This window comes from Ascaphus truei, chromosome 2 (genome assembly GCF_040206685.1).
Source record: "Ascaphus truei isolate aAscTru1 chromosome 2, aAscTru1.hap1, whole genome shotgun sequence".
Lineage (NCBI taxonomy): Eukaryota > Metazoa > Chordata > Amphibia > Anura > Ascaphidae > Ascaphus > Ascaphus truei.
Window position 1 is genome coordinate 144,099,054 of NC_134484.1, and position 14,918 is coordinate 144,113,971.

A 14,918-nucleotide genomic window follows, 5' to 3' on the forward strand; every position below is an offset into this window, starting at 1 on the left:
GTATCATAACACATAATTTGTAAACACATAAAATCAGATTTGTTATTATAATCCAGGAAATGGTTTAATTACATGTAACAAATGCATATCATTATGAAATAGCAATGTCCCTACCTTTGCATTTTGTAGCGCAGGTTGGTAACTGGACGGTCTGTAATACATCCTTTGGGAGGCCTCCGTGTGGATGTCTCCAAAGAAAAGCTCCTCCACCAAATGGTCTAGGTTGTGATGCAGGTATTGCTTCTCTACTCGGATCAGCTGGAGCTCATGCATGGCGAAGTTCAAAGCTTTTACACACTCAAAGCCATTGCCTTCCTTCCACAAATCATAAGTAACATCAGCTTCCCAGGGCCAATCAGCTGGCGCAAAGCTGGCACAGGTTTGGTTCACCAGCTGGCTGAGTTTTTCTGCAACTGATTCACTATGGGGGACAATCTGCACATTATGCAGTTGGTAATCAGCCTCGGTCCCACCTCGAATGATCCAGGAAGCTTGCCGGAGGCGGATTTTGCCCCGGATAATCAAAGTGTAGGTGGGATTTGTACAGTGGTTACCTCCGTAGTAGAACTGGTAGGCTTTGAAGGTGTTGTTGTGGTAAAAACGGTAGGATCTTGTGATGAATTCTGGACCAGATCGAACTTCACATCTACAACACAAAAGAACAAAAGATATTATAAAATAAATAAATGCAGCTCTTCTTTACAAATGACATTCACTTCGTCAGATATAAATAGGTGGTGTAACATGTAACCGTATTAAGGACAAGAGCATCAGTGAAAATCTGATTTCCCCTACTGCTTATCAGGCAAGATGTCCTGTCAATATCCACCCCATACTTGGCATGTCTAGAAGTAAAGAAGCCTCCTACAGGCAGTTACTGGCCATTCTATACTCAGTCGCAATCAGACTGGGGTACATTCATGAAAATGTGATATGCAGCATTCCACAAAAGTGACCAAGCGTTTCAATAATCCTTTGCATGCAATTAATGTCTCACACTATACATGTATGTATCAAAGCAATTTCAGAGTTAAATGGAGGATAAAGATGTATTTTTTTAAAATCTTGCAGCACTCTATAGAGTTAACCTGTCAAGGTAGTTGACACCTATTTTGCATCAGCTTGATGTGAATGTGAGAATTTAGGAAGGAGCTGGAATGCACAGATTATAACAAGATATCTCTCATTCTGCGTCTTTCTGTCATATTCCATTTGTCTTAGTGTCAAAGTCCTCCTAAGGCCTAGGAGGCAGAAATCTCTGACGTTAACAATTTGCATGATATGAAACTTCATTTGTGATATTCTTACATTCGATGGAGTAATAAGCAGAAAATGAATAAAACATTGGTGTGCACCAAAGTATACTTTTCTTTGCACTGATAATTAGGCAACACAGACGTCAATGAATTCGGTATGAAGATTTCCACAATAAAATGTATCTTTTAAAATCCAGAATCTCAACATCTCACACCTTTTTTTCCATCAGACCTTAACTGCCGACAGAGACATTTGACTCTAGCAACCAAATATTAATAGTTATGTATGTGTAACCCCCTATTTGGGGACTATTGGTTCCATAAGGGATTAACGGCCATAACGGGATAACGGGGTAGGCTCACTCCGGTATTGCCCTCCCCTGTATGTCTTGTGACCTATGATGTCCCTATAGGGAGTATATATAATGTAGCTCCACCCTATGTTGTAGCAGCAGGTTCTTAAGAGTTCTGTCTGGAGTCTCCCCAATAAATCCCACGGTGACATAAAAAATAAAACATGGGGATTACAGCCTGATCAGGAATGAATGTACCAGTTGATTAACATGTCCAAAACAGAACTACTAATCTTCCCCCCTTCCACCCCTACACCCTTGACCACTGCAACCTTCTTCTAGTTGGCATTCCACTCACTCACCTCTCCTAACTCCAATCCAACCAAAATGTAATGTAACCATGTCCATGTGGCGAGAGGGTGCACACTAGTCTGTTTTTAGTTTAAGCATCAAGACAACTAGAGGAACTTGAGTAACACTCTAAAAAAGGGGTTTAAACACAGCCGGGACAGTCCCATTTTTTCCGGTTCTGTCCGTTTTTAAAATGTCCCATTTTTTTGGCCCAGGTCCTGTTTTTTTGAGGAGGATGTGACGGAGGTGCGCGATGCGGTGGCGGAGGTGAGGATTTGGAGAATGCCGGGGGGTTGGGCTTTAGAGAATGCTGGACCGCGGAAGATTTGTTGGAGGATGCCGGGGGTGGGGCTTTATAGAATGCCAGGCCGCAGGGGATTGGTTGGAGGATGCCAGGGGCGGGGCTTTATAGAATGCCAGGCCGCAGGGGATTGGTTGGAGGATGCCGGGGGCGGATGTAGTGAGCAGAGCACACAGTATAATGTTGCTGTGAGTGTAAGTTGCACATGTGGTGTACTAAATCCTGAGATTACCTAAAGACACAAGGGTCTAATATCTCTACGTGCAACAATACAGCATAAAGTGCTTAGATGAGTGGTAACCACAACAGGGACACCCGTGAGTACATTGCAGGAGTGGGCTTTACTAATTAAGCTGATATCAGGGTCAATAAGACACGGTGTGAATATAACAACATAAAAACAGCATATATACTCAGTTCTGGGGCTAATGTTATGATTCTATATCTAACGTGGAACACAAAGTGCTTTAATAATCAGCGGGGATCGCAATCTCTGTGCCAGCGATCACATAGGAGCAGCAGGCATCACGAACCAGGCAGCTGTCATACCGATCAGAGCATGAACGCCGTGCGCGAAATAACACAAACATTGGGAATCAATAAATATACTCACCCTAGAGGGTACAGCATTGTCAAAACTGAAGTGTTCAAAGGAAGACTTACATAAATGTGGATGACAAAATTTGTACTCCCTCACTCATTAAAGGGCTAATTACCCGTGGGCAGAATAAAAGGAGCACAGATTGGTCAGGTAGACTCACTGTAATCAGAGTGTGAATAGGAGCAATTAACACGTATGAGCTCAGGAAACGAATTGGGCTATTAATGAATTTAGCACAGTACTAACTATCCCATAGCAAGAATATATATATACATCAAACAGGATACTTAACCCCACCAGTACTGGTAATTAATATATGACATAAGATGCAAATCAGTCAGAAAGTTTAACATCGCCATGACATAAGGGCGCAATGCACTTAGGTCATAATTTGATATATTGGATATCTAGGCCTACAATAGAGATCTGAAGGATACTATATATAACAGGACTAGGTCGGGCGAACACCTGGGATATCAGTATATTAAATGGTCTCAGGGACACACTATATCTATAAAAGTGAAAAAGATATAGTGAAGGGGTTAGCACAACAAGATCAGTATAGGTGGTGTCTGGAACTGCCAGCAAACCACACAAGCTCTAATCACTGGAAAATCTACACGGGGCGTTTTTAAATAATAAATCAATGAGCATCAATGACCTACCTGGTAATTAACAGGAAGAGTTTGTCTGGATCCAAATGAACGAACAGGCAAAACCTACAGTTCAACACGACTCCAGAAACCTAACAAGAGGACTAGGGGCTAAATAAAAATAAACGTGTTGCTGCTATGGTCTGAATGGAGAATATACTCGTATAACATATAAAGCAGTAAACTAGGACTCAACTCCAGTAGTAAGGAGCGGAGTTACAAGCACTGTACTTTATGCGCACTGAAGCAGTACATTGAGGCTTAGCTTCAGTGTGACACACTCCATAGTCTCTCTAAACAAGACACTAACAGGAATTGTATCCAAACTGGTTACCATTTAGTTTTGTATCAGGCTACAGACCATCATTGTAGCAAAACATAGATTAAGAATAAGAGCATTAACAGGAGACATACTCCGTCTGTTCTTCAGATCAATCACTCTTTACAGCCCTATACTAGTGCACACTGACTATATACCTGGCCAGGTCATTGGTGCATTTACACTTATAGGGTTATATAAGTATATATTTGTATATTCATGGATTTGAGTAGATCTGATCAAGTGGTTCACATTCCATTTTAATAAAATTATTTTATATGTCAATATTTACTTATTTAAATAAGTTCTATTTGCCTCATTAAGACCATTATACTTTAGGTCTGTTTTGCACCCTTATAGGGATCCCTGTGTGTGAGCCGTATCTCTTTGGTACGACTCATCAATTTGTTTGATTAGTATTTTACCTCCCTGGTAGCACACGGATTACAATACACACACCTATATATTTGGTTGGAGCGAGGTCAGTCTCATCAGTTCTTTATTGCAGTGAGCAGAGCACACGGTATAATGTTGCAGGGGATTGGATGATGCAGTGGGCGGTTATTTGGAGGATGCCGGGTGTGGCCAGATTTGGAGGATGCAGGACCGCAGGTGATTATCATGGCAACATGTCACCGTCTGACGTCAGAGTGTCTCATTGTCAAGGCAACGGGAGGGGGGGGGGGGGGCGTCACGTGATGTAATTTGTTTTATAAATAATTTTTTAATGTGTCCCGGTTTTTCATTTTGAAAATCTGGTCACCCTATTTAGGAAGCGTCGCAGAGGTAATATGTTTGTGAAGCAGAATGGACGGCAATGCAGCGCTGCAGGTGAGGGTGCAAAAGGACTCTATTTCGGTAGGAAAGGCTGTGATGGAATTGAAGGCATAGAGAATGATATTCCCCAGAGATTCAGAGGAGAGAGGGGGAAGGAGGTAGACACAGCCATATTTTACTAGAGTCCCAAGTGCTACAAGCCCACCTTGAAAAACTCCTGGAGACACCTGCGCTAAAAATTTAGCATACCTGGGATATATGCTAATAGGATATGCAAAGTATATTTTAATTACTCCTATGTTAATTACATTCTCCCCCCTTAAAAATGCCCATATTTGGTCATTTCTGTATAATGCTAATGTTGTATTTAGCATATTCTTTTGTACTACTATAGATTTCCAATTGTTTTTATTTATAACTGTTTTTGTCCACCGGGAAAGAATACTTGCCAAGTGGAACCACAGGCTGCGAGGTCAGGCTCTCTCTGGCGCCCAATAGAAAGCTGCAACATCATCGGGAGAGGACGTTATGACTTTCTGTAGGTGACCCCACACTCCATATACTGTATGTAGTATATCGGGAACCGGGGACTGCTGCTTTAAGCTCTGAAAACCAGCATATAATAGAGTATGGAAAGGGTACTGGAGGTCACCCTGAATTATTATTAACATGGAGCAAAAAAGAATATACAATTGCAAGTGCATTAAAGCTGCAGTTCAAGCTGCCGTTTTTTTTTTAAATATATCATTTTTTCCCCATTCAATATGTGCATCAATACAATCTGCACATTGATAAGTGATTAGCTAAGCTGCAGATCGATCCGTTCTCCTGTAATCGATCCGGGTTATTTAATTCAGTTTTTGCACAGCATTGTGGGCAATGTAGTCCTGGAATATGATTGACTGGGCAGTTACTAGATACAATTGGTGCACTGCTAGAGAGAGGGCGGGGCTCAAGAGCCAGAGCCTATCAGAAGGGGAAGGGGCTGTCAAATTTGGAAATGCTTCCTACATTAGAAATATTAAAAATGTCTTTAAAACATTTTTTTAAAATACTACAAGTATTTTCTCGTAGTACAGAACTGATTTATTAAAAAAAAACCACACATGCAGGATATTGCTTGAACTGCTGCTTTAAAGCACTAGATACGAGCTGAGATACAAGTCAATAATAACTGTGTGTCCCCCTGGCAGCAAAGGGGTTAAAAAACAGTGACTTGCCTTTACCCTGAGAATGGTTTTAAATGATATGAAATGCCTTTACCCGGTAGAGACCCAATGTCCCTCGATATTTGGAGGCATTTGCACAGTGATGCGTGCTCCATTGTGAAGATGTCTAAGCATGTGATGACATTGGGATTCTTTGAAAGCCCTCCACGCACTCTTCTCCAGAGATCTGGGGTGAGACCTACTATCTGGTAACAGGAGAGCAGAGCCTTCTGCCAAACCTGTGTCAACAAAAAAAAAAGAAAAGAAACAATTAAAAGACGGAGACACCAGGCATCAGTAAAACTTTCCTAGATTTCAAGATCTTCTCTAAGTCACACTTTGAAAGTTGCAGGATTCTTAAATATAAGTTCTTGGTTGTAACACAATACAGCTGTTGGGCTGCAAGGCAGGACAGAAAGCGGCTGTTTTTTGAGCCAAAAATAACCATTGAAACCACCGGGGATTTTCAGTTCAAAACGTCCCGAACAGCCACTTAGGACAATATAGAATTACCCCCAGGGTTATCACCACTGCGGGTTTGACCCGGACACTGTGATTGGTATCTATCTCCGGGCTATGGGTTGAGATTGGAAATCTCCAGGCGGCGACATTATCCGGCAGCACCCCCTTCCGCATGATCCTGTCAAGATGGTACCACGACGCCAAATGGCATTGTGTTGCCATGACAACGGGACGTCATATGACATCACATCACCATACATCACGTTGTCATGACAATGCGGCACAATCGTCACGCCATCTTGACAGGATCATGCCGGGGGGATGCTGCCACAGAAGGTAAGACAGTTAAATATATACAAAAAAAAGTCTCAGGGTTATCATTGAACAAAAAGGTGGCAACCCTGATGACTCCTTTGACCTGTTAAATAATAGGGAGAGCATCTTATTTCAGAAAGAGTCATACAGTATTTAGGCTATATAACTATATATAACTAAAAGGTGAAGAGACATTCTAAAATAAGTCAATTTTCTTTCAAAACAAAGAGGAACTTTACGTTTGGAAATATAACAGTAGCGACACTAGTATCATTGCACTTTGACCACTGCCTAGATATGTCTATAATTTATTTTGAAAGGTCGGCTTGAAGGCAATTTTCAAAAGATGTCTCTGGCTACACTACATTTTGAATGGACAGCAGGGTGTCTTCCAGCACTGGGAGGTGTCCAATGGACTATGACTGGTTAATAAATATGACCCTATATCCCAAACATGCTTTTCTTTAATCACTTATCAACATGTATTTACGCAAATAGCCAACAATCTTGCAGGTAACACAAAACGCCAAGGTTTATGGTGTTATAAAGCAAAATCATCATAGAGACAGCAAATGTAAAAGTGACCCTGAAGAGGGGAGCATTGTGTGCTTTTCTGATAATGGCTACAAACCCTTTACCTGTTATTCAAACACTACAGCTGTGGTATACAGACATAGTAAGACTTACTGTCCCCGGAGGCACGGACAATCAAGCAAAAGTCAGCGGCGCCACGGATCAGTGCCTGCCACCATCAAGCTCCGGGGGGGGGGGGGAGGTTCCTTGCTTCTGATTTGGGACCCATGCAGCGTTAATGCATCAGTGCCGTGACCGCATGTTGTAGCGCCACTGAAGACAGTAAGGCTGAGATTATATTCACCGTACGCGACGCAGCGCGTGCACGTGGCGCACGTCTGCCGTGGCGCAATGTGTGAACTGTGCTCTCAAGAGATGTTCAGGTGATGAGGAGGCGTGGCGCAGGTGTGGCAGAGGCATCATGTGAGCGGTTTGCCCTCATTGGCTGAACCGCTTCACGTGACGCGGACATCACGCGGCCATCGCTTTGAAAGACAACATATTTTGTCTTTCCAAAACGCAGTTGCGCAGGCGCACTTCCGCGTAGTCGGGTCGCGCGCACTGTGTGTGCATCCATTGAGACTAGGTATTTGTTCCAGAAGCGCGCACCATTGCTGGCACTATAATCGCGGCCTTAGTCTTGCTACATCTGTAGGTACGCTCAAAGTCTGTGTGAATCCTTATAAGAACTGTGTTTAATCTACAGGCAGTCCTCTGTTATCCAATGGAATCCGTTCTGGAAGTAGCGTTGGATAGTGAAACCATTATAAAGTGAGTCCCATGTTAATCAGTGGAGGTGAGCGTTGGATAACACATTCAGGCGTCGGATAACGCATTCCGGCATCTAAAAACAGCCGATAGGGTTGCATTTTAAAGCGTTGGATATGCCATTGGTTGTAAAGTGAAACGTTGTATAGCGAGGACTACCTGTATTTAGTTTTCTTCAGAGACCTCCGCTCGTCAATACTTGTCCAACAGATAAATGGAGTTGGTTTGGATTAAGTATATAGAAGTATTGCCTAGCACAGTTCAATACGTATTTATAACTGTAGGATACTCTTTTGATGTGGCAAAGTGCAAGATAACATCTTCCAGCAGCTTTTTTGAGGTGAGAGCATGTGTAGAATTGCCATGAGAAAATAAGCTCCAATTAGGCATATTTCTGCATGCCAATAATTTAATGCAGTATATTTTCTTTTTATCTCATTCGAATGATCTGAACTGAAACCTGAATCAAGACTTATTTTCGTAATTATGACAATTACTGCTCCTATGTCAGATCTAGAAAAAAAGGTCTGTAATGTATCTTTTGTGTTTCATGGCCCTAAAGGGCTTTTTTAACCCTTTAGTTAGCAAACAAGAACCAAGACATTAAAGGCAGTGCAAAGGGATTACAAGTTAAGGTATTTTCTGTGATCAACAAAAAATCACATCTTTATAAAAAAACACACACACACACACACACACACACACACACACACACACACACACACACACACACACACACACACACACACACACACACACACACACACACACACACACACACACACACACACCACACACACACACACACACACACAGTTTAGTTTCTTCATCATATTTTATATATTTCTCGCTCAATCCCCATGAAAATGTGCACATCTGTAGGTCTGTTATGTGGACTAACACATAAGAAGCACAATATAGACAATCAACTGATGTTAACTAAATTGATGTCACTGTACAGTATCATGTCAACAAGTACCAGATACACTGCGGCAGGTTAAACTGCTGTAGTCTAATCTGAAACACTAAGATTACTATAATGCATGGCTCAAACTGTGCGGTCAAAACGTCGTCCTTCTGCCGAAACGCCCGAAGACGAGAACGCCACTGTCTGATTGCATAACCGATAAGTCATTGACCCAGCTGCTCTCACTCCTGATCGATACGTTGTTTTACAAATTACTTTTTTCAGTCCTCCTAGCGATCATCGTTTATCAAGAAACATTTTATATACGCGTTTTGGACCATAATTCTTGCTCTGTCGCAAGCAGTTTATAACGTGTTTATCTTCTTTCCAAAACACCATTTTGTAACTATGCACTTGATGAGGTCATCATGCCATCACCAATTCCAAAGAATATTTATTAGATTATCAAATAATTCTTAAATGTAATAATCTACTGTGACAGACCTATAATAACTCACATTTTCATGAAAATAGAGTGATTTTTCTGCAGGAAATGATGAAAAATAAAAGGGGAGAGGGAGGGAGAGGGAGAGAGGGGGAGAGAGAGATCCAGAGAGAAAGAGAGATCCAGAGAGAGAGACAGACAGTCAGAGACAGAGCGAGAAACAGAGCTAGAGACAGAGAGAGACAGATACATGCATATTGACAGTTCACTGTAATTTTGTATTAATTTATCAATTTATTTACGCTAATTTAAGCTGGAGCTCCCCTGGAGAAGCACCACGCACATTTTAGCAGTGGGAGACCCTTAGTTCAGCTCCAGTGTAATATGCGGTATTATAAAGCACCAATTTCTCAGAGCCTTCAGGAAATAACAGTTCCTTTCGGCAACATCCAGCTGGTGAACTCATATATAACAGGAGCATTGCTATGATGCACAGTGCTCTCCAAAAGCCTTGTGAAGCAGTTCTCTGGGGCCCCTGCTTCAGATCTGTGCAAGCAAAACCTTACTTATTGGTATATTAAAAGAACACACTCTACTTGAAGATGCCACGAGAGGAAAGATAAAAGGCACACACACATTTCTGTCTAAAGCTCTCTCCACAGTAGATCTGTGCTGATACAGAGAACAAGGACGTGTTTTGTCTGGGAAAACCCACATGCAATCCAGCACTTCTGATGGACGAGAGATCTCATTGTCATGATCTGAAGTGTCATTTATTCAGCCGATTCTAACTGAAGGTGCAGTTCCACTGAGTCCATCCAAAGTTGTGTTTTTCCTTTAATAACTACCTTAACTTCTCCACTTTATAGTACATTAGAAATACTGGTTCGGCAGAATAGTTTTGGCTCTTTAAAGCTGCAGTTGAAGCAATATCCTACATGTGTTTTTTTTTTAATAAACCAATTTGTACTATAATAATAATAGTTTGTTCTTGTATAGCGCTGCTACTTTTACGTTGGGCTTTACATTTTGCAGGCACATGTCCCCGCCCCGTGGAGCTTACAATCTATGTTTTTGGTGCCTGAGGCACAGGGAGATAAAGTGACTTGCCCAAAGTCACAAGGAGCCGACACCGGGAATTGAACCAGGTTCCCCTGCTTCAAACTCAGTGCCAGTCAGTGTCTTTACTCACTGAGCCACTCCTTCTCCCACTATAAGAAATTACTTGTAGCATTTAAAAAAATAAAAACAAACAATTGTAAAGACATTTTGAATGTATTCTAATGTAACAAGCATTTTTGTTCCTATAGCAACCATTTACAAAGTCACATCCCCTTGAAACAGCATCACATTTTTGAGCCCTGCCCTCTCTAGCAGTGAACCAATTGAATTTAGTGCCTGCCTGGTCACATGATCTTCCTCACAGAACTTTGGCTATCAGTGCAGATAACCCAAGATGCATTTAGTGAACCCCCAGCCGAATTTCAGCGATCGATTACAGGAGAACGGATCGATCAGCAACTTAGCTAATCACTTGTCAGTGTTCAGATTGTATTGATGCACATACTGTATTAAATAAAAAATTTTTTTTTTTTTTAAATGACAGCTTGAACTGCAGCTTAAATACCATCATAAATTCTCAAAGAATTGCTTTATCGTTCCATCTGATCTCCGCAATTTTGAAATGGCTGCAGAGTTCTTTCTTCAGCTATGCAAGTAGCGCCCAGCGCTCCGAGCCTTTTTATCATAACTCAAATTATTAAGCAAAGGTAAAATGAAATACGCCGCTCAACAAGGAAGTGTTCCTACAGAAAATGCAATCACTTTTGAAATACTTTTACGTTTAGATTCTCAAGCCAAATGATACAACAAGCCACGAATGACGTATGCCTCATTCATATTAATTCTTTGTGACACATTACAAAAGATGTCCAAAAATAAATAAACCTCGGAATCATTTAAAAGAAAATAAATGATAAACTGCACAACGTTGCAAGGAACTCTTAACATGAGATACTGGTATCTTTTTCCAGGCCCCTTCTGGCAGCAAAGCTGTAGCTTCACTTGCCAACTTCTAGTTAAACTGTCTCCAGCCATCTCCAGGGAGAAATTTACAGACACATTTAAGAGTGCATTGTTTCATTGTTATGTCTTGCAATGACCCCCCATGCCACGCAGCGCAAAGATCCAAGGACAAGTGTCATGCAAAAATGCTTTCAAACAGATGCCACTTCTTCACAATTTTCAGCTGCCAAGAATGTGGCTCTCTTTCCAGACACCTGTAACCTCTTGTACACTGAGCCAGAAATGTGGGCTGATAAAGATGTAAACTGTGATACAGGATTCAAAGGAGTGCTGTGCTGATGGGATGCTTTTGTCAAGCAGATACCAAACCAATGAAAATACTTTTTACATGCAAATTGCAACCACCAAATATGCTTTAATATAAGCAGAGGTGGCAGAAAAAAACAACATGGAGCGTCTCCTAGCATCATTTCTCACAATTTCATAATCCCCATATATACAGTATTTTGTTAATCTGTTACTCAAATATGAAGTGACTCAGATCTGGTGAGTTACCCCATTAAAGAAACCCTGTTTTAAACAAACCATGTTGTGTTCTTGGCACAGAACCGTTCTTTCCTTTCCGCTGCTGCAAGTGCATATAATTTAGATATATGCAAGTATTTGATCATTTTCTCGGACGTGTAAGGTGATTGGAAGTAGCAGGGCGCTCAAATGCCAGGTAATATAATCAGTATGCCAGAACCAACAGCCGGGGATATAAGGAAGAAAATAATGATGAGTAGTAGCAGCAATATAGCTAATAACAATGGGTATATTCCTCCTGAAGACAGTTAATAGGTGGGAATGAACCCCCCACAATCCATCTCATTGGCAGGTACCCTTTTAGCAGAATAAGTACTCACAATTCCTCAGTGTGGCTGGCTGGATGTGCAGCTTCCAATAGGTAAGCAGGATGCAGATAGTGAAGAGGAGCGCAGATCCGGTGGGAGCAAGGAAAGGACCCAAGTAGTAGTGGGTAAATCAAGTAGCACTATACAAGAACATGCTATTATTATTATTATTATTATTATTATAACGGTAACGTCTTAAATGAATATTAGGAACATGCAGCATTCCCTCCTTGGATATTAGGGATGCTTGTTCCTCCCCGGCATTTTATTGGCTATATTAAAACACTTGTTTCACAGATGCCTGCTTATAACTTTTAAATCAGAAGAAGAGCGCATATTAAACAGCATAGGCTGTTGCAACAATGACAAAATAACATATCAGCCATTGGTTATAAAACCATTAAGAAAAAACAGCAGTCCGCCCCCACATTTTTTGTTTAACTGTTCCCTAACCGGGGGTCCCTCTCAGTTGATCTATGGTCTCCCGATTTCTGGGAACTCTCTATTTCCCAAGATATTGATAGATTTGCTGTTTTGACAAAAAATAAAAGCTCTCAAACATGGCAGCAGGTAAACTTCTAATGATCCTAAGATGGCGGGCATACTCCCATTCCATTTAAAATGGTGACTGTTGTCAGTGCTAAAACAGGGGGGTGCGAATCCCAGCAGAAAACAATTTTAACATTTCAATAAGAACCAGGGTCCTGCGGCACTCAAAATTATATCATTAGTCAAATTGACATTTTAATAGTGTGGACACAAAGCATGGTGTTTCATGCATGTGTAACGGTTTTCCCCCACCTGGTGGGAGATTTGGCCATTACTGATCGTGTGGTGCATGATACCTGCTGGATACAGGAGGGCTGAGTCGTCTGCCGGTGGTAGTGGGTACACAGGACTGGGCTGTAAGGAATCCGTTACTGGTTTTGGCTGGAGCTCACTACTGCAGAGTTGGTGAGGTATCAGACAGCCCTCCCCTTGGATCTGCAAGCACTATCACCTGTGCTTGCAATCACTGCAGCTCTGTCTCTGGCATTGGAGGAATTCCCACACACTCCTGTCTTGGGATTGGCTATCTGCCCTTCTTTTACTGGGCTCTCCCTTTCCCTCATTGCTGAGCATAAACCAAGATTCACTTGGATGTAACTGTGTTTGCCACAACCACTCCTGCCTTAGCCTGGCCTTGTTCCTGAGACCTTCTGCATTCACCCCAGGCAGAGGTCTGCTTACTAGTTCCTGTGCTGAAGCGCTGGATCCCCAGTGCTAGTCTTGCCTTATTCCTGTGACCTGCTGCATTCACCCCAGGCAGAAGCCTGCTTCCTGGTTCCTGTACTGAAGCGCTGGATCCCCAGTGCCAGTCTTGGCTTGTTCCTGAGAGCTGCTGCATTCACCCCTTGCAGAGACCTTAATCATGGGCCGCTCCCGCTCCTCGCGCAGAGGCCATTCTCTTCGCACCAACCTACCAGTTGCCGAACCCCAGCCTGGATATCAACTACTCTGACGTCTCCAACTCTGACCCCGGCTTGTCCATGGATTACCCTGCCTTCTCCAACACTGAACCGGCTACGATTGACTATGAACTGCGCAATCCAGAACCGGCTTCATGGTCTAAGGCCGTGAATTCACATCCTCACCTCAGCCCCGCGGTCCAGTCCCCCAGTTTGTGGCGAGCACGTCCGTTACATAGGCTTCTGGGGTTCATACCCTACATATCTCTTTAGCAGTGCTGCACACCTCCATCTGCCGTCCAGGATCTGAAGGTGATCTCCCACGGTAGAACTATTACCTCTCCCCCAGTAAGGTCACGCACCAGGCAGGAGGTATATAATAACAGGAATGGTTTATTACTCTTCTGTACTGTACAGGAACAATGGCAGACTTCTGCCCGATGCAGTCTCACAGCTATCACTGGATGATGGTCCCTGGAATGTCACTACAGGCCAAGGGCACCCACAGCCGTCCTAGCTCTTCCCTGCCTCCCTAGCAGAGGCAGAGGTATGATTCACACTCACTCTCCCCTGGAGGGAAGAGGACTGGAGAAGGCCCAATCTCAGCTTTTCCACTGTGTGACCTGCCTTCCTCAGTGGGGAAAGGTACAACTAACAAATTTGGGGCAGCACTGCCCTTAAGTACAGCCAGGAAGAGGGCACCAGGTCTGGCTCATGATTGGTCATGCCCAGGCCTGATGTCACTGCCTCCCGCTGTCATTCAAATGCAGCTCCTCTGAGGGGGAAAACCCCATATCAACTACTGGCAACATGATTGTACCAGGGTTTACTGCCAGCCCAAGGGCAGAATAGTAGACATCAGGTGACCTGGCTACACATGTTTTTGCACCTGACGAAGGGATCTCTCCGAAACACTGTGCTTTATGTCCACACTATTAAAGGACTTTAAGATGTCTATTTGACTATTGATATATTTTTGGAGTGCCGCCAGACCCTGGTTCTTATTGAAACATGGCAGCAGGGCCACTAATAGAAAGTCCCCTGATGCTGCAACCTCATAATGGCCACCGGAACAAGCCTGACCCGGAAGCCATTTTGCGTTCATCAGGCAACTACTCTTGACTGGTGATCAAACCTGCTTGTCACTCATAAAGTGAGGGTCCCAGGAGGTTTAGTGACCATGGATCAGCTCCGGGGGACACTGGGTTCAGGTAAAAATGTTGCGCAGGCAGGTCTGTTGCTTTAAGAGCACCTAATGTTTTATATTTAAAAAAGATTAGGAAAACTGCTGGATCAATTTATCTTGGTCAGAAAATAAACGTA

General features: G+C 42.7%; 1 protein-coding gene across 1 annotated transcript in view; it reads right to left on the reverse strand.

Moving 5' to 3' along the window:
* Positions 1 to 14,918, reverse strand: part of APCDD1 (APC down-regulated 1) — a 56,023-nt gene that overhangs the window by 19,338 nt on the left and 21,767 nt on the right. The window contains exons 2-3 of the mRNA XM_075585376.1: positions 5,815 to 5,998; positions 115 to 646 (exon numbers count right to left, since the gene is read on the reverse strand). Coding sequence (XP_075441491.1) covers positions 115 to 646; positions 5,815 to 5,998 — 716 coding nt within the window. The remainder of the gene's footprint in view (positions 1 to 114; positions 647 to 5,814; positions 5,999 to 14,918) is intronic.